The sequence below is a fragment of the Aspergillus brunneoviolaceus genome, assembly GCF_003184695.1.
Source record: "Aspergillus brunneoviolaceus CBS 621.78 unplaced genomic scaffold BO95scaffold_98, whole genome shotgun sequence".
Taxonomy (NCBI): domain Eukaryota; kingdom Fungi; phylum Ascomycota; class Eurotiomycetes; order Eurotiales; family Aspergillaceae; genus Aspergillus; species Aspergillus brunneoviolaceus.
This window is the reverse complement of record NW_020290828.1, coordinates 41,191-64,192: the sequence shown is the minus strand read 5'-3', so window position 1 is coordinate 64,192 and position 23,002 is coordinate 41,191. Positions and strand designations below refer to the sequence as shown.

The window sequence follows — 23,002 nt, the reverse complement described above, 5'->3', positions numbered from 1 at the left end:
GCTATTGAATCTGGACGACTCGTGAGGGTTTATTCTCCTTCTCTATGGGGAGTCGCTATCCCTTTACCAGATTGGGCCCAATGCAGGCCCATCTTCAGCATGCCGTAATACCTCGACGCTTTCTGTCATGAGTAGTCTACAGAGTGTAATCTATTTATGATTATGCTGACGGTTAGATTACTTTTTGCCTCTCTACTTGCGTTGCTTTGCCACTATGGCGAAAGGTTACATGTTCCATGCATATTCTACGCCTGCTCTAAAAGCAGGTCAGGCTGAGGAGCGTGTCGGTCGGTCGGTCGGTCGGTTGGCGAGGCATGGACTAAGGTAGGTAGGCAGGCATGGGCATGGGCATGGGCATTATTGGGGGCTAGCTGACCAGCGTCGGTTCATGCCATCCATTGTTTCTTATTACGTTAGTTCATAGGTGGGTGGACTAGTCCTGTAGTGTCTAGGCTTTCCTTAAGCTTGAGCTGGAGTCCTTTGCTTTCCATATTATTATCATTATTGTTATTATCAACATTCTTTTGTCGATTTGACACTATCGGCGGATATCCCGACTTCCGTATATTGAACCATCAGGACCGCCTAACAGTACCCGAGCCATAAACACAAGTAACACATAAATACTTTCTATCTCTTTTTTTTTTTTGACCTTCTTCCTCCCCGGTTCCCCTGACGTTTGTGACTTCGGCGTACCTCTAACCCGGTTGGGATAAGCGGGTATTTGCCTAAAGCTGCATTTGCTTCCAGGCCGCTGATTCGCAGTGGATTGGGAAAATGATCCCACTAGTGGTAGGCCTAGCCTAGCGGTATTTGACCGAGACCAAGGAGACCCAGTTTCCGGTACATAGTGATACTTACCGGTATCGTACTGTGGTCGAGATAGTTACAAGTACCCGCAAGAGCTTTGAGGTCCCGCTTACATGAACATACCTCACAAGTAAGTTAGTAACTAACAACTGTACCGTGACTCCGTACTCCGTACCCAACTTTCTTCCTTTGGGGCACACCGAGGTACATTTCAATCTTCATCCCATCTCCCATTCCTCCCACCCATGTCGCAGAAGACCTTGGCTTGCAGAAACCTGCATTGCTCGGCTACTTGATATATACTCTTCAGTCTTGCCATGGATGGTAAATGGTGTTAGGGGTCCCTTCCAATATGATTTATGCTGCGTGGAGCACCCCTGATGTTCGAATGACCACACTAAAGAACAACAGCACCACCACCACCACCACCATCACAATCATCAAGACAACCACAATCATCAACCCCAATTGAGTTGATATATGGACCTCCTGACTCAGTCCACTCAGCGCAGATGAGGTGGGATTGACTTGACCCACATCTGGGAAAATCCGGAGGATTTGTCACGGTGGATTAATTACGCGATTATCTTACGGTAAGATAATGCCTCCCACCCTGGATTCTCGCCCACCACTGCGATAACATGACCCTCCTTCCATTCGATCACGTTTTCCCTCTCATAATGGAAACTGGGTATTCAGCCGGAGCCCACTGTCGTTGTGCTTGGGTTGGAAACAGAAACATCTGTCTTGCTTCAACAGCTGACCATGCTCTCAAGCCAGTGAAACCATTAGGTCTCGGAAATGATACTCCACATCCTCCCCCGGGACCTTCTAAGACAAGCACGGCAATACGGTAGGAGAGCAAACCGAGCTAAAATCCTCGCAATCTCAAATCATGGCTGATAGGCACCACCTTCTCCCCCCCCCGCAGTTGAGCCTCTCTCCGACCCCGGACGGGCTTGGCCTCGCTCGCTCGCGGATCGGCAAATCTTGGTCCGGTTAGCATCTGGGGACAAGGCCCTCCTCCATCAACGAGGCAGCTGGCGAATTCTGGATGTCGCCATTTTTGCCGACCTCGGTTAGCAGTTATCAGCTCGCCAAAAAGTGACTCTCTCCTGGTACTCCTGCTGCATCCGAGGACTCCTCTGCTGACTTACGGCGCAACGCCAATTTGCCGGGGGAGAGGCCTCCGTGGGCAAGCGAAGTCGCAGGTTTGTCTGACGAGTTGACTCTGTCAGGCTCGCGAACGTTTACCTGATGGCACGATGCTCTTCCTCTGGGCGGGGGAAAACCAAGTCAAGCTTTGCGTCTGAGATGCAGGTCGGCTTAGCCAGAGTCCACTGGATGCGCTACCTACAAGATTGACAAGTGGAAAATTATTGTCCGTCTAGCTGCAGCTGCATGGCTGCGATTTCTCCGCAATCAGGATCTATATGCGGGGTCGAGTGCGGTGGTTATTATCCAGAGCGCGAGTCCCCTCGCATCTGCAGTGTGTATAAGAAACCGTAGAGACGGCGTTGGGCAGGCCCTGTTTATTTTTCCTACGGACAGCCTTTTACCTTGTGCAAGGACTTCCATTCGAGCCATAGCCATGCTCGCTCTCTGGCAGTGCCTGGCCCTCGCGGCCATCCCTACAGTATCAGCATTCCCCTCCGGTTCGTCTCAGAAGAAGGCGTTCGACTGGGACTCAACGAAATACCTGTTGGTGTTTCCCTGGGCAAATTGCATCCACTACCTCTGGCTGATACTTGAACCTCAGAATAGCGTTCGGTGATTCCTATACGTACGTGCAGGGCACTCACGGACACCAAAACTATAGCTTCATCGGGGATCTGCAGAACTTCGCATATGATGCTCAGACCCTGTTGACGGATAAGATCGTTCAGAACCAGGTTTGAAACCATGTTTCTCTGGCGCTTATCCTGCGGCTATGGCCCAGAAGTTCCATCTCAGTCACTGACCGAACGTCCTGGATGAGATGTAGACAGCAACGGCAGAAGGAGGCCCCAACTGGGTTGAATACCTCACCGGGTGCGGGGTAGAAGATGGAATCATCTCACCCTTGGACTGCGAGAGACAACTCTGGGACTTCGCGTTCGCGGGATCTGATATCTCCGTTGCATAGTATGTAACCTACCTCCTTGTAGACGAAACATAAGACTTGCGGGGAGCTAACACCCCCATCACCCCAACAGCACCCCCCTCCACCACAACTACACCGTCTCCCTCGTCAACCAGGTCACCCAATTCACGACCTACGGCCAGCCGGTCCTCTCGCGGCACATCTCCGCGCCGCAGACCCTTGTCGCCATCTGGATCGGGATCAACGACATCGGCGACAGCGCCAAATACGCCGTCGATTTCCCGGCCTTCTACGACACCCTCATCACCACCCTCTTCGCCTCCGTCCAGGAGATCTACGCCCAGGGCTATCGCTCCTACCTGTTCATCAACCTGCCGCCCCTCGACCGCACCCCGGGCAACCAGGCCCTGAGCCAGCCCTACCCGAACGCCACGCAGGTCGCCTGGTACAACGACGCGCTGGCCCGACACGCCGCCGCCTTCCACCGCAACCACACGGACACGGCCGTGCACCTATTCGACGCGCACCGGACGCTCAGCGAGATCATGGACCACCCCGCGGCGTACGGCATCGTCAACACCACCAACTTCTGCCCCGGGTACGACCAGCCCGATATCGCGTGGAACTACCGGGCGTACGGGTGTCCGACCCCGCTGGAGGAGTACTTCTGGTTCAACTCGGGGCATCTGACGAGCCATGTGCATCGGATTCTTGCGGGTGTGTTGGAGGGGGAGCTGAGGGGGTGGTCGAAGTGAGGTTGGTCTGTGGTTGAATGGAGGTGGGGTTGAGGGACTCATTGATGATCTGGTGGGAATACGTCAGCTTCAAACTATGCTTTGTACGCTTTAGTTCATACTGATGCAGGTAAGACTCCGTAGCATGATTCATCACAACAATTCCGGACCTGCATGCATTTAAGTTGGGTGTATACCACTGGTATCTGCTTGTTACCCCTCGTATATAGCAGTCATATGGGAAGTCAAATATGCCTTCGCATGAATATACTCTCCTCCCAGGTCTTCACCCCATGTTGAGCATACATGCCTACGCGCTAGATCTCGAGGGTTGTTTCGCCCTTTACTCTGTGATGTGTGATACCCCCGCGCGGATCTACGAAAGTATATTATATACGAAGACCCTGCCTGCAAACCAGCCAGAGAACAACAACCCACAAAGACATCAAGCCCATCACCCTACCAACCACCCCAATACCACAAAAAAAATTAAAAAAAAAAATAAAAAACAAAGCAAAACAACACCAACCGAACCAAAAGACAAGCCCATCCCCCAAACCCCTGTCGGCATAGCTGAGTAATCCGGCCACGTGACGCAACGCGTAACCAAGTTGCTTCCTATGTTGATATATTAGTTCTAACCACCAACAGAATTAAAAATATATTCCAAATACCTTACCTCTGAGATCCTAAATCGCCGATAGATTATAAGCCCGGAGCCTCTTTGAGATTCTGGAATATATTATTTATTTTTTTATTTATTAGACTTGAAGCTTTTCGTGATTACTAAAATACTTAAAATTACTAAGCTTTTATATATTCTTACCGGCTTGCAGAACTGGTACTTTTAGAATCTTTACATCGAAGTCTAACTTTGTATTTATTTGGAGTGTGTCGGTATAGCTGAGTAATCCGGCTATATAATGCAACGCGTAACCAAGTTGCTTCCCATATTGATACGTTAGTTCCAACCACCAACAGAATTGAGAACATGTTCCAAACACCTCACCTCTGAGACCTCAAATCGCCGATAACACCCAACCAAACCCCCAATACACCCCCGGCACCAGAACCAACCTCAAAATCAGATAAACAATAACTCCGGATCCCGCAGATAACCACCAGCCTTGAATCCATATATATATCCCCCTTGACATCAAAATGACCAACCACCACCACCACCATTGCTATTATGCCTCCACAATGACACAAAGGACCATGGTATCAAGTTCCAACCCATTCCTCAACAACATCCGATATGGTGTAGTGGCTAACATCGCCGTCTCTCACACGGCAGCCGGGGGTTCGATTCCCCCTATCGGAGTGTGATCAGATCAGTCTCCCCGACCCAGAATCCGTTTTTGTTTTTAGGTTTATTTTCTTGCTTATGCTCTATGCGCTAACGTAATCGGTAAGCGAACGGATCAGGCAAGCCAACGGGTCATCTTGTAATCTATATAAAAAACACATTTTTATTTTCTTATATTTCAACAACTAGAAGATTTAAAGACTTCTTATATAAGAATACTATCATATAAGCTCTAAGACATCTAGATACCTAAGACTATATACTTTTTAGCTATTAATTACATTGAAAACCAGCTATATAGTCTAATACCAGTTTCTGTACTGCTACCTTGGTAAATAAAAGGTTTTATCTTATCTTTTTAACATATATAGTCTTAATATAACATTAAAATGTTAAATCTAAAGTTTTACTTTTACATTCTCGGAAATAGTAGAGATATTTATATCTTAAAAAGCGTCTTTTATATGGGATTACAGGATGATCCGTTGGCTTGCCTGATCCGTTCGCTTACCGATTACGTTATTGGCTGTAGTAGCATGGAAAATCGCGGAGCGATCGGTTGGTAGCCAGCTAGTAAAAGATAGGAGTTGGGGAGATAGTGCCGTTAAAAGTATGTCTTATGAACCCAGTGTAGTCTAATACCTGGAGCAAGCGAGGCAAGTGAATAACCCCCAATACGTCGCGATTGCGCTGTCGCCCAGATCGAATTACAATTGGATGAGTGTCTGGCCGTGACAGTCGGCTACCGATTACTCCATACATTAGCTTCCAGTCCCGGTACCCGGGGCCAAGTATCACGGATGCACATGCTTGGTGGTTTGTTTGCAGCTGCTGCACCTCCCGCCGCTGCAACAGACCAGACCGTATATAACGTCTCTCGTATTCCCTCGCAGGCACTAATGCCGATAGCCCAGCCGCGCGGCCGACTGGCGTATAGGCTGCATGACTGCCGCTGGATCCTATCACCGTCTCAATGAAGCTTTATCAGACATGGATCTATCCTGACACAAATAGTGCCGTTTCGGGATTAATTTCAGATAGGTACATTTTCTCCAATTATCAGTATGCAAAGGAAAAAAGCTACACACTATCTAAAAACCAGCTATTGCATGTCAAACTGGAGATACAGAACTTTTGTGATAGAACACACAGAAAACAGAAATTAACGCATACCCACAAACCGGGGTGTGACCGATGACCCCTGATCCCAAGGAACCAAGGTGTCTCCTATATGGTTAAAACACGCAACATAAAGAGTCTATCGTGATATCGACGAACGCCGCCCGTACCGAATTACGAAAGGGAAAAAGCCGGATAATCATGCGCAGGCAAGGACGAAAGGGAAAGCAGGTCTACCAGTGTGAAAAGATACAAGCTCAGTGACTGAACTGGGCGTCAGGAACAGTTTACCAACGACGGGTGCCGCCGAGGGGAGCGGCGTTGGACGCGGTGTAGTTACCACCACGGCCACGGCCACGGCCACCCCAGCGACCGTGGCCACCGTGGTGACCGCCGCCGCCGCTGTAGCGAACCATCTCAGCAAGACGGGGATCGATCTGCTGCTTAGCCTCAGTGAGAATGGTGACCAAGTCACGAGCCTGCTTAGAGTCTGCAAGAAATGGGTCAGCGCAAGTACATCAAGGAGACGGTTAGAGGCCAACTTACTTTCAGTGGTAAAGAAGGTGACAGCAGTTCCCTTGTTTCCGGCACGACCAGTACGACCAATGCGGTGAACGTAGTCCTCGGAGTTGTTGGGGTAGTCATAGTTCAGCACATGGGTGATGTCGCGAACATCTTTGAGAAAACATGTAACGTTAGCAAACAGAGCATTAGTCAAGCGAGCAACGTGGCCGAGGAGGTGCCCATTCCCAGTCGTGTGAGACTTGATGCATCACTCTCTCTTCTTTCGGGACTTTCATCGAAGATCCGTAGTGGACGAGTCCAAGGGGTGGCAAAATCGCGGTCCTAGAGCAACCTTGGAATGCAGCGTTCAATAGGTCGGTAGAGAAAGAACCCCAACTCTCTACCAACCGAGATCACAAGTTGTAGACGGGTGAATCAGAACAGAGATACTAGTAACATCTGCTACACTGCACTGTGGGTCCAAGGTTCTCCTGGCTTGAGAACCATTTCAGGAGACCCGACATAGCCTGGACGAGTCATTTAAACACCAATGTAGGGTGGAAGAGAGTCGAGCACCGTGCCATTGTCACACAACCTCAATCGGGTGGTGCCTTGTAGGCGACAAAGGAAGGGGAGGGGAGGGGGAGGGGGGGAGTTTGCAATATCATCATACCAATACCACGGGAAGCCACGTCGGTAGCCACCATGATTGGGCTCTTGCCCGTCTTGAATTCGTTCAAAACCCAATCTCTTTCTTGCTGTTGTTTGTCACCGTGAATGGCTGGAACACAAATGTTAGCTGATGTTTCAGTAGGAAGAAGAGTCAAGAAAACTTACAGAGGGCGGGCCATCCGTCCTGGCGGAGGAAGCGGGTGATCTCGTCAGCGATGCGCTTGGTACCAGTGAAGATCAAGCACTTGTTGCCGCGGTTCTCCATGATTTTCTCAAGGTGCTTGATCATGCGGTCACGCTTCTCAAACTCGGAAACAACCTCGACGATCTGAGTGATACGGTGGTTGGCAGAGAGGTCCATGGAACCGATGTTGACCTGAATGTAGTCGTTGAGGAAGTCAGATGCAAGCTGACGGACCTCCTTGGGCCAAGTGGCGGACCACATGCAAGTCTGACGGTCAGGGCGAATCTGAGAGATGATCTTGCGGATCTGAGGCTCGAAACCCATGTCCAGCATGCGATCCGCCTCGTCCAGAACGAGATAAGTGACACGACGAAGGTTGGTGCGGCCAGCCTCGAGCATGTCAATCAGACGACCGGGAGTGGCAATGCAGACCTCAACACCACGGCTAAGGTCGCGGATCTGAGGGCCCTTGGGCACACCACCGTAGACACAGGTGTTGCGAATACGGGAGGACTTGCCGAACTTGGAGATTTCGGCCTGGATCTGAACCGCCAACTCACGGGTGGGGGCAAGGATGAGGACAATGGGTCCGTCACCAGGGGCGAGCAGAGGCTGGGCGTTGATGTGGACGATAGCGGGCAGACAGTAGGTCAGGGTCTTTCCGGAACCAGTCTCGGCAATACCGACAACATCACGACCAGAGAGGGCCATAGGCCAACCCTGAGACTGAATGGCGGTGGGGCGATCGAAGCCCTGGGCCTTGACCTCGCTCAGGACGTACTGGGGGAAGCCAGCCTCGTCGAAGGTCTCAACGGGGCGAGGGACGTTCTTGCCCTGGACAGCCATCTCCTTGCTCTTGCGGAACTCGTCGACTTCGCGCTGGGAGCGAGCAGCAACATCGGGGTGCTCCTTGTAGAAGGACTTCTCGAACTTGGGAAGGGAGTCCATGTCTAATAAAATCATATAAGTGATTGCAAAGGGACGGAAGTGGAACCGGCGAACTTACCCCATTCTTGCTTCTTCAAGCCAGCGCCGAGGTTGGACATTCTGTCACCACCACCAGCGCCTCCACGGCCACCACCGTAACCACCACCGCCATAGCCACCGCCGCCATAGCCACCACCACCACCTCCGTAGCCACCACCACCACCGCTGTAGCCGCCGCCGTTACCGTAGCCACCACCGCCGCCGCCGCGGGAGCTGCTGAGATGTTAACTATTGCTGACCTAGAAGGGAACAACACAAGGAATCCCAATAATGACATACCGGTAAGAATCACGCTGGTAGCCGCCGCCACCGCCGCCGCCGCCGTTGTAGGAAGACATGCTGAGGTTCTTGTTGTGTTAATTTGAAGTTTTTAGAATTGGAAAGCAGAGTAAGCCAAACAAGGAAACGGTGAGAAAGAGAGAAACGACTGAAGATAAGATCAGACGATGCGACACACCCTCTAGGAGACGAGAGGATATGACAAAAGAAGGTGATAAGGAGTAAGAGACAGATAGGAGGGAAAGAGAGATGAGAAAAGAGATGTGTTATATGATGGGGTGAAAGAAGATTGAGGATGGGAGGAGGGAAGGAGGAGGAAGAAAAAGAAGAAAAGGAAGGCGACTTGGGGGGGAGGGAAAGGCGGGATCTTTCTATGGAAGAAAAAAAAGAGAAAGACTGGAGGCAAAACACCGCCTGATCGGGCATAGCGTAGAGGCAACTAACACCGCCTTTTTTTTTTTTTAACTGGCATTCTGACTAATTGGTCCATTGAGGCTGGGTACAGAGTACTTTTAGTGACTTTGAGTCCATTCATTTTCAATGGGTGAAACAGGCTCCTTGTACACTTTTTCTGTACACAATGCACATGCTCATAAATAGTATCTCATCATTGATTATCCAAGTCGATCGTCATGCTTAGTAGTCCAATTCTCAGCTATATACTCTACTCATACACAATCTTGAATATCTCTCCATTTCCAAAGCAATATTTACCATAGTCCGTCATCTCGAAACTGAAAGAGTGAATAGTCCCACTGCTAACAAGATTCGCCACCACCCAGACCCATGTCCCAGAATCTGATCTCCAACTCCGTCGCCCGCACGAAAATCTTAATCAATTCCTCCATCCGACTGGGCGAGACCTCTCGCATATGCTTTTCAAGCAATTCTAGAATTCGTCATGTTAGCGGGTCCCCATCGCCCCCAGCTTTCGCCTCCTGCAGGGAAGGGAGATCCCAAGGTGGTCTTGCTTACCGGACCCCAGACGCACTGCCTCGGTGTAGTCGTCGGCGACATAGTTCTCAACCCACTTCCAGTACCGGTTACCCTCCCGCACCGAATCTTTGTCCGTGTAGAGTCGTTGTGCGATAGCTCCGTAGCCGATCAAGCAAGGCGCAAGAGCCATCTGTAGGGCGAGCCAATCTCCCGACTGGCCAACGTCGAGGATATACCGACTATACGCAGTGCACGCTGCTCGTACGTAACAACAGTGTCCCCGTCAGCTATTCTGCACCGAGTAACGTATGATTATGGTCGTCGGCGACGGAATGAGAATGGGTCACGCACCAATGGTTTCCGGAGTCTTCTCCATTTCCTCTTTGGTCAGTCCGAAGGAGGCACAGTAATCTAGGTGTAACGCTGTTTCGCGTTGGATATGTAGGACAATTTGCGCAGACTGTTCGCGTGAAATGGTCAGTATCTTGGCTGGTCGACCACCTGGTGACACCTCCACCCTCCACCCGAGTAGGATTGAAGCGCGCTTGTGTTTAAAAACATACCGCGGCGATTGATTCCATGCTCCCCGCCTTGTATGCAGCCAAAGCGTTGCTCCGTGCAAATTGAATCTGGTTCAGTTCGTCAGCACTGAATCTCGTCAAGAGAGAAAAGCTCGACATGTCATACCAAGTAAAGATAATCCTGGACGAGATATGATTTGAATCTCTCCAAAGGAAGTGTGCCATCGCCCAACTGCCGGACGAACTCATGCTCCGTAAACTTCTTCCAAGCTTCCTGAACGTCAGGACGATCCAGCGCATACTCTATAAAACGACCGCTGAATGACTCGTCAGCAACACATGCTCAACTCCATCTCTCAGAAGTAAAGAAGGGCAAGTGACTCACGGTGCAAACGGCAGGCTATACAACGAGTGGAAGTGGTTGATCGGCCCACTCCCCTTGCCGATATCAAAGCTGGTCTTGATACCGGCTTCAACAAACCGAACAGCGCTCTGGACGGCCCGCTTCATGCCCTTACCGAGGGCGAGATTGGCCGCAATGGCCGAGGCCAGCGAACAGCCCGTGCCATGCGTGTTCTTCGAGATGAGGAAGTCCGTCTCGAACAAGGTGACTTCCTCGCCATCATACAGTACATCAACGACGATGCACGCATCCTCCTGATTTTGCGCGGTCTTATGATCTTTTGTGAGGGGCAAATGACCGCCCTTGAGCAAGACTCCCTTTGAGCCCAAGGAACAGATCTGCTTGGCCAGCTGTACCATTCCAGGGAGGTCAGTAGGCTCGGAAACATCAATTCCGGAGTCCTTGAGAAGTAGCAGAGCTTCTGGGATGTTCGGGGTGAGGATGGTGGTCAGGGGAAGCAATTTCGACCGCAGGACTTGTACAGCGGCCCCAGGGAGCAGTTGCGATCCACTTGTTGACACCATGACCTGTAGTCCCAGTATCAGACCGGTGAACATACACTGCATACTGGGGGAATGGAGATAGCTACCGGATCCAGCACCACCGCAGGAATCTGATGCGTGACCAGAGCCTCGGCAATCACATTAATTGTCTCCGCGGAGGAGAGCATTCCTTTCGCCAGTCAGCGCACGCACACGCATGATATAACCGGCGCGGCTTTCAATGAGCTGAAGCCAGAAAAGCCAATGGTGAGGAGGTGAGGAACAACGAACCCAATTTGACTACATCCGCACCGACATCTTCGAGGCCAGCATTGATCTGTTTCTTGACAAATTCAGGCGGAATGATAAAGATATCTTGCACTCCCAGAGTGTTCTGCGCTGTAAGACCGGTGGTTGCGGTCAGTGCATAGACGCCGTGAGCAGCCAGAACTCTCTGGTCCGCTTCTAGACCCCTGATGTCAGAATTGATTGCATTAGTTGACCAGGCCTTTGGAGAGAACCGTGCACAATTTGACGTACGCGCCACCCGAGCTGTCCGACCCCGCAATGACCAGAACTTTCTTAACCGACATGATAACAGTCGAGTAGCCCAGATTGGGATCGAGTTGCCCTGAATGATTGAAATAATTGATGGGGATGCAGATGTTTACACACCGAGCGAGTCAACCCGGCAATGGATGGCGGGAGTCACTGATCGGGGACCGGAGGAGGGGAGTGCGGGGCCCGGCTTTTGATAAGATAAAAAAATAAAAAAAAATAAAAAAAAAATAAAAAAAAGACAAAAAACAACAGCTCCGATCTCTCGACTACGCTTTTACTAACTACTTCCTACATGTTACCCGTACATTAGAAATCCATAGATGCAAAATTGAATCCATGCCTATTCACCTCATCATGCCGTTGTTCCAAATCTGGTAATACCCGCTATCCACATACTAAAACAGAAAAGTTGCTGATATGTACAAATGTAAATAGATCTATGAAAAACCAATCATGGCAACATGAAGCGGAACAGACTATCCATTTCGACCCATTGTCGTCCGCACTTCTTTAGATATGCGTCCACGACCCCTTTGACAGTTCCAAACCGGGTACGGTTGAACTCAACTAACGCTGCCACACTGTCCTTCTTCTCCGCATTCCCATCCTTCTCAGCCGCAGTTCGAGCCTTGTCGACATCCCAAAGTCCGGCAAAGTAGAGCAGCTGGTTGTACATCTGTTTTTCCGTGTACTCGTAGGACATGCGACCAAGACAACCTTCAGCGTGACCTTTAGGACCCAGGCAGCGGTGCCCGTATACACTGATCTGACGCGTCCGGTTACCGCAGGCCGTATCGTCGCAGACAAGCCAGCCCTCATAGTATTTGGAAGTCTGGGCCCGGATCTGGGTTTCCAGCTGCGCAACGATGGTCAAAACCGAGAAAGGTTTCTGACAGGCTTGGTTGGGGCAGATAACGCCGTTGGCTGTGCACATATGAACGGACCCGAGCAACCCTTCAAACACCGATTTCTCCTTGCAGGACCGACAGGTGAGGGTGAGTCGGGCTGCGCTTTCGAAACGGACCGAATCGGGGATTTGCGATTCCAGCGGGAAGATGTCAGCGTTCTGCTGGTTGCTTGCAGTAGAAGTGTTGATCTGATATTTGCGGACATCGAGGCCCAAACACTCCGCCAACCGAACAGCATCAGTACCGGGGATAGGAGCACATAGACGCTCGATAGGCGGGAAGATCTGCTTGAGCAAATAAAACTCGATGTCGGGCTTGAGCTCCGAGTCGGGCTTCATCACGTCCTGCAGTGTATACGAACGTTTGGCAGGCGGGAGGGATGCAGTTTCCGAATCTCCACTGGTCACGATGTAGGAGATAACGTCATTGGGACGAACCGTCTTTCCTCGAGCGAGCTCGCGCAGGGCGACCTGCACTGGAGGCATTGTCTCCTTGTTGGGGTATTCCTCAGGTCGCTTGGAGAGTTTCTAGGAGAAACGTCAGCATTCTTTGGTCTTTACTGTCCTCAAACCGACACTCCATACCGTATAAATCACGTATTTCTGCACAGGGACAGTGAACTCTCGCATCTTGCCTGCAAGATCGCGCAGGTAGTCGTGGATCCGGTTAAGAACAAGTTCTTGGTCCTCGCCAGAGAGAACCTCATTCAACAGTTTCTGGGAAACTTCCTTCGACAGTGAGCAGTACTCACGTCTCTTCATGTCGAGACCCTTGACTTCCAGCTTGTCAACGTACTTGCCGTCTACTTCTGTGATGTTGACGGCAGCGTACTTCTTCTTGGCATGCAAGAGGAGACGACGGAAGATGTTGTCGATATCGATCTCCAATAGTCGATAACGCTCATTCACCGACTTCTTGAATTCCTCACCGACCTTAATCGCATCGCTGATAGTGTCCATATTCGTGTTGATCATGACGGAGTCAGTATCACCGTAGATGACACGGAGTTGTTTCGACTCCGCCAGCTCCTTGGTGCTTCTGAGAATCTCACGCCCCTTGAAGGTAGTAAGCATGGCCAAGGGACGAGCATAAAAGCGACTCTGCGTGTAACCCAAGCATCCGTACATAGAGTTGGCCGTCAGCTTGAAGGCCAACTGCTTAGTGTCCCAGAGAGCGAGCTGCTCAGGCGTCGCGCGTTTGTCTTTCATCAACTTCTTCACCTCACGTCGACGACCGACCAAAGTTGCGATTAGGCGGGGCAGGATACCCTGCTCTTGCTCTGACGACGGGACCTCGGGTACTTTCTCCTCCTTGTCATTCTCGGCCTAGATAGAGCTGTGAGTAGGCGTTCAGTGGTTGGTCGAGTTCATAAACTCACAGTTGCCGTCCGTTCCACGGTTGTGAAGCAGATGTTAAACTCCTGAATGATACTCGGGTACAGACTGTTAAAGTCCATGACTAGGACAAAGCGGTCGTAAAGGCCCTTCTCGGGTTCAAAAACCAGACCACCCTTATATTTGTCCTTCTTTTTCTTGTCCGCCGAGTCGTCCTCGTCACCTTCCTGGAGTTTCTCTTCCGCTTTCAACAGCTTGGAAGAGTATTTATCAGGACATATGTATTTGTTCCGGTGGAATTCGTGGAGGAGAATGTACTCGTTCCGCTCGGCGCGCGTACCGCTGAGCGTCCTTGCCCAGGAGTTACCAGCAATATTGGTGAGCACTTTGGTCAGAGGTAACATCTGCAGCTTCAAGACAAGAGCGGCGATGAAGTAGGTGTCTGCATCACAATGATTCACAAAATTCATGAGACCATCTTTCGTGGTAGCCCAAGATTTCAAGGCTGCTTCGGTGTCTAGTTCTTGTCTCGTATTGCCCTGTCCCAAGTAGAGTTCGCACATCTCTGTCAGGCTCCAAGATTGACATTTCATCATCAGAGACTATCAAATGTCAGCACATATCCTTTTGTGACCGCTGTCACTGAAACTTACCTTGCCCATGTCATTAGCCACATCACACATCAATCGTCCTGCGATCAAATGCCTTTCAGCGAAGAAACCTCCACCCCTGTTGAAGTTCTTAGGCCAGTCTCCACGTTTCAGTCGCCCGAGGCGATGCCATCCTGGCGTCTTCTTTTCCTTGAGTCGGTTGAGAAGAACGCTGAGGTCGACTTCCTGGAGCTGGTGCCCCATGAGGACATCAGGATCCATCTTCTCGAACAGTGCCAGGAATTTACTGAGCAGAAACTGCTCGCTCCTTTCCAGCATGAATGTACCTCGTTGCTTCCGGGTTTCGGCTTCGAAGTGCATGGGGTAAGAGGTGCCCACCGGCCGCATAACCGTGAAAGTTTTGCAAGGCAGCTTCTCCGGGGGAGTAGTGTCCGTGAGAGAGACATTCTCGTAGACTCTGGCACTGGCCACCAGAATCTCTTGCTTGTTCTCCTTGACGTTGAGTTGCGTGCGGAACGAAAGACTCATCAATGTGAGAGGCGGTGCGTCCAGATTCTCGGAATCGGGCACCGGAGAGATGAGCGCAGGCTTCGACACCTGGCATTCAAACTTACACCAGGAGGCATTGTTGACAGCCGAGAAGTCTGCTTCTTCAATTTTCAGCCAACATGGACCCATAATGCTTTTCCAGAGCACAAATTGTTCGAACAAGGCCGTGTTAGTACCGAAGACGTGGGAGAATGTCTCCCCCTTGACGTCCATGGGCAATGCAGGCTTATCATAAGGGTAGAGAAGCTTCAGATAATCCGTTTCTTTCGGAATGCCGGACACCTCAAACGCATACTTGCGCGTGCACGGCTTGATCTTGTGCATTCCCACTCGCAACCTCGACATCATATCGTCTACTTCGCGATAGACATCTTCCATATCCACCTCTTCATCGGTCTCGCGCCCATGCTTGTGACGGTTCTCGCGGGGAAGAAAGTATAATTTTCGGAGGATATTGTCGACTTTGACGAAGGCACTGGCATAGGAGCCTGTCTGTTTATTCTTCACCTTTCCGAACAAGCACAGGCTCCCGTTGACCTCAGTGAAATCCAACCAGAACATACGTAAGCTCCCATCCTCCTCAACAACGTCTTGTGGACGTAGTTTTCCGAAGGTTCGCATCTCAGAGTGGGCGGGGCTGCTGAGAACGTTCAGCTTGCTTCGGACGTCGTTCCAAGATGCATCAACGTCTGGTAGAGCCTTGACGGGAGAAGAGCTGGCGATCGAAGGATAAGACTCCTTCTTAAGTTTAGGCACTGGTCGGCTCCCTGCCATGTTGATACTTGCTGCCTTGGCTTCGTTCTGTCCAGTAGCTTGCGTGACCTCCATCAGGTCGGTGTCATCCTCGTCCGATTCTTCTACCTTGACCGCCACAGCCGTTGTCTTCCTCTCGATGGCCTTGCTGATAGGCGATGAAGGCATTGGGTCACTCATGGGAAAGTCCTCATCATCTATGTTGGGAAGCGGACCATCATCATAGTCGTCGTCCATGTTCGTATCCGACTGATCCTTTACCGGAGAAACCGGATCGCTATTCTCATCCTTTTTGATATGCGCATCCTTTCGCGTTCTATCCGAGAGCGGCGGGGACAAAATCCGGACTTTGCGTCGAGTCTCGGACTTGACGATATTTCGGGTTGGTAGGCGTTGCGGAACGATGTTGGTATCGACCTCTCCAAGGAGGTCAGCCATGAAGGCATCATCCTCTGCGGTAGCCACTGGCTAAAGTGGAAAAAATTGCAAGTTAGAGCAAAGTCCAGTTTCTAGACCCTCTTCCTCCAACTTCCAAGCTATCACGTAACCTTAACCCGAGGGACAAAAAAAAAGGAAAAAAGCTCACCTTGGGCTTCGGGGCGGACGGCGCAGCCCCGCTGTTGAAGTATTTCGAGATCCCGTTGTTGATTTTTTCCTTCCTCTGCTTCTCTTCTTCACGTTTCCGCTTGGCAGCCTTGCTCCGGGCAGGCAATTCATCGTCCTCGCTTTCACTGTCGTAGTCGGCGCCGCGCTCGTTCCACACTTCGCGACCGTCGTCCGCGTATCCTTCGCCGTTATCGTCGACCACGAAGTCGTCCTGATCGAGCCGATTGCGGATGATTTTCTTGTACCCTTCGTCATCAACCTCTTCGTAGACATCGCCCTGTTCCTCCACCTCATACGTGGAAAGGCGTTTCTTGCCCGCGGCGCGGAGAGCGCGCAGCTCTGCTAATTTGGCACGGGCAGACATGGCGACCCGACTGTCCTTGGTTCTTCTTATGAAGAGCTAGAGTCCATGAAAAGCTGTTCACTTGGTCAAATCAAATTCGAACAAGCCTTAGGATAACAATGGGGTCAGAAAGTGGGTTCTGAGGAAGGGAGGGGGGCTGAGAGTTCAATGCCAGCTGCTGTTGCTCCGACAGGAAATGCGGGAATCGCGCGGAGGCGGAGGCAGAGGCAGGTTCAACGCGTTTCGGAAACGCGGTTGCGACGCGCAACCCACCAATCCCGTTAAAGTGGTTTTACACTGCCTATTATAGTAGGTGAACACCAACGCATCTGTATCTACGGAAAGGCATCTACATAATCCCCGATGCGATGCTTAAATCAAGAAGTAACACAATCGATGAAAAATTATGTTGTCACCGTCAAGGGTTTAATTAATTTGCCGCAGGACTAACATTGACAACGTCATACATATAGCCCATCCTCTGAACTCATGTCACTATCTTCCACTGCTATCTGTTAGCGTTGTCCGACACAAATGGAGCCCTGATATTTACCTGGTACAATCCCGTAGTCAAAGGACCCGTCCAGATTCGCCTTCAGAGTTTCACTGATCAGGAGTTGCGCCTCCTCGGTCAGAGTACTATCTACTGCATTCAGGATTGACAGGTTGAAGCCTTTATTACCGGGCCCTAGCTGCGAGATAAAGTCAAGGATTCCATCAGCAGTGAACTTGCTGAAGGCGGGGATTACAAGACTCTCCAGTTTCGAGAGATGTGTGAATGCCTGAAAAACGGTATCGTCGAAAAAGTCGCCGCTTATCCAAAGCTTTTCCAGGCGGGGAAGCAACGCGGTCAAGGTCATGACATGGTCTTGTGAAAAGCCGTCGGAAATGTCTTTCAGGTCCAGCTCACGTAACTCACTCAGCTGGCTCAGTGCCTGTACTAGGACCTCGTTGTCATGGTTGGAAAAGGAGGCTTCGCCGCTAAGGCAGAGAGTTCGCAGAGTCTGCTGGCAGGCAAGGGCTTCATGAAAGGCCTGGCCACCTGACATATTATACCGAGACAACGAAAGACTAGTCAGGTTGAACCCTTCGCTGGTCAATGTCTGTGATAACAGGAAGGGGTCATCGACAAATCGTCTCACTTCTAGCTGCCGCACTGATTTGCAGCTGCCGATCCACTCGGCAACTTGCGAGACAATCGTATAGAATCTCTCATCCCGCGGGGATGGAACCGAGTCGGTTAAAGTTAAGACCCTCAACGAGGGAAGGGCTGCTAAAGAAGGCAGTTGTGCAATGCCATCGATTGTGAGGCTCGTCAACTTCAATTCTGATAGCGATTGCCGATGTGAGCCCAGACCCACAATGGAGCGAGGCCCAAGCTGGCTCATGCTGATCAGTTCAAAGGTTTCTAATGTGTTTGGCCTTAATTGGTCGAGAAACTGTTCGGATTCAGCTTCCGCGGTTGTGGGCGGACGGTCTCTCCTGCGCACTCGTCAGTACTGTATCCAGAACGATTTCCAGTGGCATATTCGGGTCTATACCAAGAATATATGGTGAGGTGCTTAAATTTTGGGCAGTTATGACGGAGCTGGGCACCAGCATGTTCGCTTAGAGCTTCGCCAGACCATACCGTTAGTGATTGCAGCAAGGGCAGTCCCCCTACCCAGTCGGATAGTGTTTCAGGGGGAACTAGAAAGGTCATTAGCAAGACCCATAACATACACTGGCCAAGCTTAGACGTTGGGCCTACCATTGAGCGACATCCCTCGTATCGAAGCCGTCTTCTTCACAATCGCTGTTTGGCGTTAGCTCTTCATCTCATATCTCATCATCATTTAGAGCCAAGAAGGGACAGACAGACCGGAACCAATCTTAAGCTTGACCGAGTCGGCACTGGGATCGGGGCCCTTGAAGGACGACCGGAGCCGTTTGCTGCCTTTCGACTGGTAGTCGGAAGAAACAATCTCTGATAGTTCCGGGGTGAAAAAGTCACTACAATCAGCCCGTCAGTATTTTGATCACCTATAGCTGATATCTGGAGCATGTATTACTCCCGTATCTGCCCGCTGAAATTTGGATCTTTCAGCAGATCTCCCAGATCATCCAGATCTAGATAACGAAGATAGCTGTAGTAAGGCAGGTAGGTCTGACCCAAAGCCGACAGAACAATGGATCGCCATAAGGTTGCCCACTTCCGTACGGTGGGGTCGACCTCGCGCCTCAAGGATGCATCAAATGTAAAGCGTCTGCGCGGGTTGAGAAATTGTTCATCCTCCGTCCCTCCACCCCGTACGGGTGACGCATGGCACACCCTGCAGGGAGTATCAGCGAAAACGCACCTCATGGGGACGGAGAATGGAAAAGCAAAGGATGGGAAGCATACCTATACAACGCAGCTAGCGCGTGGGCGGTCATGTATTTCGAGGATATGGCGCATTGGAATAAGCTGTTGTGGTCTCGCTCATCTCCCAGGATATCCAAGATCATACAAAGTACGTCATCGGCTAAGGCGAATCCCATCTTCGCAGCGCAGAGCTCCCAATTCCTTAAAAATTCCCACCTACTAACCAAGATAGCTCAATAGGCGTATTATGCTTTGATAAGAAGTGCTTGGCCTTGAGTCCTCGCGCGGGAAGGGTTCTTTGAAGGTTGTCTTTTGAAGGAGAGATACTGTAGGACCGCCAGTCCTTCCAGTAGATACGCGCTTATGTAATCTCGTGTCGTGTTTGCGGTCGACGTGCGGCGGGTTTGCATCAGCCAAGGAGAACTTATCCAGGACCAAACAAAGACAATCTGTGATAAACTGCGTGATAAGCAATCGGAGGGTGCAGAGAAGGACACAAAGGTACTGCTCGTGATCCGCATTCTCCCCGCTCATTCTCGATAAGAAGCAAACATGGCCTCCCTATCGTTCTCCCTCTCCCCGGAGGCGATCTATCAACTACACGATGCATTGATGTGCCTGGGTAGATTTGGCGACAATGTATCATTCGAAGCCGAATTCGACCTGGTACGTGATGCTCCATTTGTGTAGCTTGAAAGTCCTGAAGTGACTCACATAGATGAAATCAAGCTTCGTTTGAGCGTCTTGAACTCCACCAAGACAGCCTACGCCGCCTTCGCCTTTGATGCAGACAAGTTCTTCGAGTCCTACTCATTCGGGGTAGATAGACGCAACATGTCTGCAGGCGTTCAATCACATAAGTTCTGTTGCCAGGTGTTGATCAAAGTGGGTGGTCTTCGGACCAAATTAGCCACCACCAAGGGGGGTTTCTCCAGCTAACATTGGAATAGGCCCTCGTGTCCGTCTTCAAAGGAAGAGCAAGTGGCCGCAACAAGGACACCTCGGTCGAACGATGCGAGTTCGAGCTGCAAGACAATCCCGATGAGACGGAATGCCGCCTCGTCATCAGACTGATATGCGGACTTGGTGATTAACCCTACCCTCCACCGCAAGCATATTTTGTTCCTCCCGCCAGGATGCTGACGACTCAGGCGTCATCAAACTCTACAAGCTCACGTACGAGCCCGTCTATGTTCAGCATGCAACATTCGACAGGTCCAGAGCGACGAATGAATGGAGCATCGAGCCCAAGTTTCTGAAAGAAGTCACCGACCACTTCGGACCGTCGGCAGAGCAACTGGACATTTACTCCGAGCACGGCAAGACCGTTTTCACCAGCTTCACTACCAAAATCGCTGACGGAAAAGGTTTAGATCTCCCAACTAAAAGTCTGGTCGCCCTTATCTATGCTAACGAATACCTTCTATGCAGAGATCCTGCGACAACCAGTGCATACCTCCGTGGCCATCGACAAACGGGACTTTGAGTATTACCTGGCCGAGGACAATCGACACATTGCGATCAATCTGAAGGACTTCAAGGCTGTCCTTGCGCATGCTGATATTGTCCACGCCAGACTCACCGCCCGGTTCACCACTCCCTGCCGCCCGCTGCAATTCGCATACGAACTCGAGGGTGTCAAATCCGAGTTTACCTTAATGACGAGAGGTGAAGCCGTCGGGGACGATGGGCCAAGCTCGTCTCGAGCCGCGGCGCCACAGTTGTCTGCTCGACAGACCCCAGCGCCTGTGCAAGTGAGTCAGCAGGGGCCCACTGCTACCGACGCAAGTCGAATGCCGCCGCCGTCCTCGCGGAGTCGATCTCTCCGCCCTCTCACCGGAACGCCCGCTCGAGCTTCACAGACCCCCGCAGAATCCCAGAGACCTCAACCCCCGGTCGAATTCGATAGTCTCTTCGTACCTGCGGATGATGACCGACAATGGGACGTGTCGAATGACGAGGAGGCTCCAGCCGAGGACGAGCTTGGCTGGGATGCCACGGGTGACAAAGTACGACTCCCAGCATTAACCGTCTTCCATTGGCAGCTGGTTACTGACTTGATAACAAAGGACACTTTCACCGCCAGCTTGAGGACACGGGTGCCCAACGAGGAGTCGGAGGCCGCCGAAATAGGCCAAGAGGAGGAGACGGGCATCCCGCCCACCCAGCGCATATCACAGGTGACTTTAAGTGCCCTGCCCACATGAAATTGACGAGGAAACTAATACCGTCAGCTCCATGGCCTTGGTCTGTTCGATTAAGCAATCAAGCATCGCCGCGCCAACTATTAGCCACCTGAAGGTTCCCACAACCGCGTCGGAGCCAACATTAGGCAGTGATGATCCAGCTTGTCGCGCAACCGGCGCCAACGCCCACAATATCGGACTCGCCATCTGGCAGGGAAATCCGTTTCCACCCCCCCTTGACATTACCCTGCGCATCAGTATCGGGACCACAGTTCCCATGCTCGCCCCAGCCACAGGCCACAACCGTGCGCTCATCCAACCGAGCAAGAAGATGCTCGCTCCCCACCGCCAGGTCCCTCACCACCTGGCCGTGCCCCAAGTCACCGGTACTGGTCGATGATGGAATCTGTCCGCGATCATTCCTGCCCCAGGCCACCACCTCCCCATTGTTCAAATGTACATAGACGCCATGCCAACTGACCTCGATGGCCCGATAGCCTCCCGCGCGTAGTGCCTTCTCCTTCACCTGGGACGCAGACACCCCCGAGCGAATCCCCCACTTATCATCCACCGCGCCCAGCACGGCGAACTCCCCCCTAGCAGGATCGCCCATGATCACCGTAAACTCCCGCCCACACGCCGCCCCGGTCGCCGGGAACCCCAGCCCCTCCCACCCCTCAATCCTCCGGGGACTCCAGACCACCTTGTCAGGGATATTCGCTTCCCCCAACTGGCCCTTTCTCGCCGCGCCCCAACCCCACACGCTCCCATCGGAAAGCACCACCACCGTATGGGCCATCCCACTCGCAACCGCGCGCACCCTTACCCCGGGAGGCGGGAAATCCGGAATCGCGACGCCGCCCGCACTCGCGCGGAGACAGCCCTTCCCCAATCCCAATTCCCCTTTCAATCCCGATCCCAACACAAACACTCGATCCCTGCTCTCCTGTCCCTCCTCCTCCTTCTCTAAACCAGAAGCGACCAAAACCGTCCCCTCCCACGAAGCAGCCACCCCCGTGAACGTATCATAGACCCGACCACCACCACCTGCCTCTGCACCACCCGCACCAGCACCATCCCCGGAACCACCCCCAGAATCACCACCAACAACAACCACCCTCCTAAACCGCATCACCATCTCCCCCTCCCCCTGGCCTCCATATTCCTTCGAAGATACCCCACACCGCCCATCCCCATTCCACCCCGCCGCAAAGACCCTGCCCCTCCGATCCGCCACCAAAGTATGATTTCCCCCGGCCACGATACGAACCACATCGCCTCCTTTCGGGGTACCCTCATCTCCAGGCGCTGCATCCTCCGCAACCTCGAAAACACATCTTACCGGCAGTGAGACATCCTCCTCATGCCCCAGCCCCAATTGGCCGGAGCCATTCGACCCAAACGCGAAGAGAGGCATTCCTTTCTAACTCCGGGATTTGTCGTGATGTGGCTTGCTTGCGTGATTTGATTTGTGCTAGCGAGGTAATCTAGCGACTCGACTATCAGAGGGTATACTGCCACACCGGGGAAAATACAATCGAATGTTATCCCCCGGTTTTCTTTTCGAGAGCAGTCGAAAATCAAATTACTATCTGCTGCCCCTGACGGGAGAAAAGTTTAGCTAAATCCGTATCACGTATGAAAAGTAGCAAACAAGGAAATATTATCATGGATGCATCGGGATGAGAGAGAATAGACAGACCACAGGGTTTGTTTGTTCTCTTTAGCGGTCAAGAGAGCACTCCTTTTCAATATGACAAGAGAGATAACCGAGGGTAGAGGAC

At 51.6% G+C, this 23,002-nt stretch overlaps 6 protein-coding genes and 1 non-coding gene across 7 annotated transcripts; 3 read left to right on the top strand and 4 right to left on the bottom strand.

Moving 5' to 3' along the window:
• Positions 1 to 2,401: 2,401 nt before the first annotated feature.
• Positions 2,402 to 3,648, top strand: BO95DRAFT_468682 (SGNH/GDSL hydrolase family protein; the record flags this gene model as incomplete). Its single annotated transcript, XM_025589380.1, has 4 exons — positions 2,402 to 2,511; positions 2,570 to 2,702; positions 2,795 to 2,934; positions 3,006 to 3,648. 4 exons carry the CDS (start codon positions 2,402 to 2,404, stop codon positions 3,646 to 3,648), a joined length of 1,026 nt encoding a protein of 341 aa, XP_025437053.1.
• Positions 3,649 to 4,783: 1,135 nt separating this feature from the next.
• Positions 4,784 to 8,946, bottom strand: BO95DRAFT_477161 (DEAD-box ATP-dependent RNA helicase DBP2; the record flags this gene model as incomplete). The annotated part of the gene is made up of 7 exons (XM_025589973.1): positions 8,682 to 8,946; positions 8,422 to 8,615; positions 7,397 to 8,365; positions 7,233 to 7,340; positions 6,602 to 6,730; positions 6,347 to 6,545; positions 4,784 to 4,814 (listed from the first exon to the last, which is right to left on the bottom strand). Exons 1-7 carry the CDS (start codon positions 8,738 to 8,740, stop codon positions 4,784 to 4,786), a joined length of 1,689 nt encoding a protein of 562 aa, XP_025437052.1. The 5' UTR covers positions 8,741 to 8,946.
• Positions 4,880 to 4,951, top strand: BO95DRAFT_t293. Its single transcript has one exon. It is a non-coding gene; the product is annotated as a tRNA-Glu (tRNA).
• Positions 8,947 to 9,439: 493 nt separating the features above from the next.
• BO95DRAFT_477160 (DNA-directed DNA polymerase alpha catalytic subunit POL1) lies at positions 9,440 to 16,857 on the bottom strand (the record flags this gene model as incomplete). The annotated part of the gene is made up of 14 exons (XM_025589972.1): positions 16,326 to 16,857; positions 14,480 to 16,207; positions 13,871 to 14,428; positions 13,077 to 13,817; positions 12,140 to 13,019; positions 11,564 to 11,654; positions 11,315 to 11,496; positions 11,131 to 11,213; positions 10,524 to 11,068; positions 10,305 to 10,455; positions 10,181 to 10,246; positions 9,969 to 10,077; positions 9,657 to 9,872; positions 9,440 to 9,570 (listed from the first exon to the last, which is right to left on the bottom strand). Exons 1-14 carry the CDS (start codon positions 16,707 to 16,709, stop codon positions 9,440 to 9,442), a joined length of 5,865 nt encoding a protein of 1,954 aa, XP_025437051.1. The 5' UTR covers positions 16,710 to 16,857.
• Positions 16,858 to 17,099: 242 nt separating this feature from the next.
• On the bottom strand, positions 17,100 to 19,372 carry BO95DRAFT_400166 (uncharacterized protein). Its single transcript, XM_025583838.1, has 7 exons — positions 19,072 to 19,372; positions 18,740 to 19,000; positions 18,550 to 18,680; positions 18,439 to 18,483; positions 18,230 to 18,377; positions 17,242 to 18,170; positions 17,100 to 17,193 (listed from the first exon to the last, which is right to left on the bottom strand). The coding sequence occupies exons 1-7, from the start codon at positions 19,206 to 19,208 to the stop codon at positions 17,150 to 17,152; spliced, it is 1,695 nt and encodes a 564-aa protein (XP_025437050.1). The 5' UTR covers positions 19,209 to 19,372; the 3' UTR covers positions 17,100 to 17,149.
• Positions 19,373 to 19,483: 111 nt separating this feature from the next.
• BO95DRAFT_447782 (putative DNA repair protein rad9) lies at positions 19,484 to 21,702 on the top strand. Its single transcript, XM_025587705.1, has 6 exons — positions 19,484 to 19,698; positions 19,762 to 19,917; positions 19,983 to 20,118; positions 20,184 to 20,399; positions 20,464 to 21,041; positions 21,102 to 21,702. Exons 1-6 carry the CDS (start codon positions 19,585 to 19,587, stop codon positions 21,237 to 21,239), a joined length of 1,338 nt encoding a protein of 445 aa, XP_025437049.1. The 5' UTR covers positions 19,484 to 19,584; the 3' UTR covers positions 21,240 to 21,702.
• Positions 21,300 to 22,942, bottom strand: BO95DRAFT_296923 (RCC1/BLIP-II). The gene is made up of 2 exons (XM_025581755.1): positions 22,921 to 22,942; positions 21,300 to 22,810 (listed from the first exon to the last, which is right to left on the bottom strand). Exon 2 carries the CDS (start codon positions 22,633 to 22,635, stop codon positions 21,361 to 21,363), a length of 1,275 nt encoding a protein of 424 aa, XP_025437048.1. The 5' UTR covers positions 22,636 to 22,810; positions 22,921 to 22,942; the 3' UTR covers positions 21,300 to 21,360.
• Between the last annotated feature and the right edge of the window lie 60 nt (positions 22,943 to 23,002).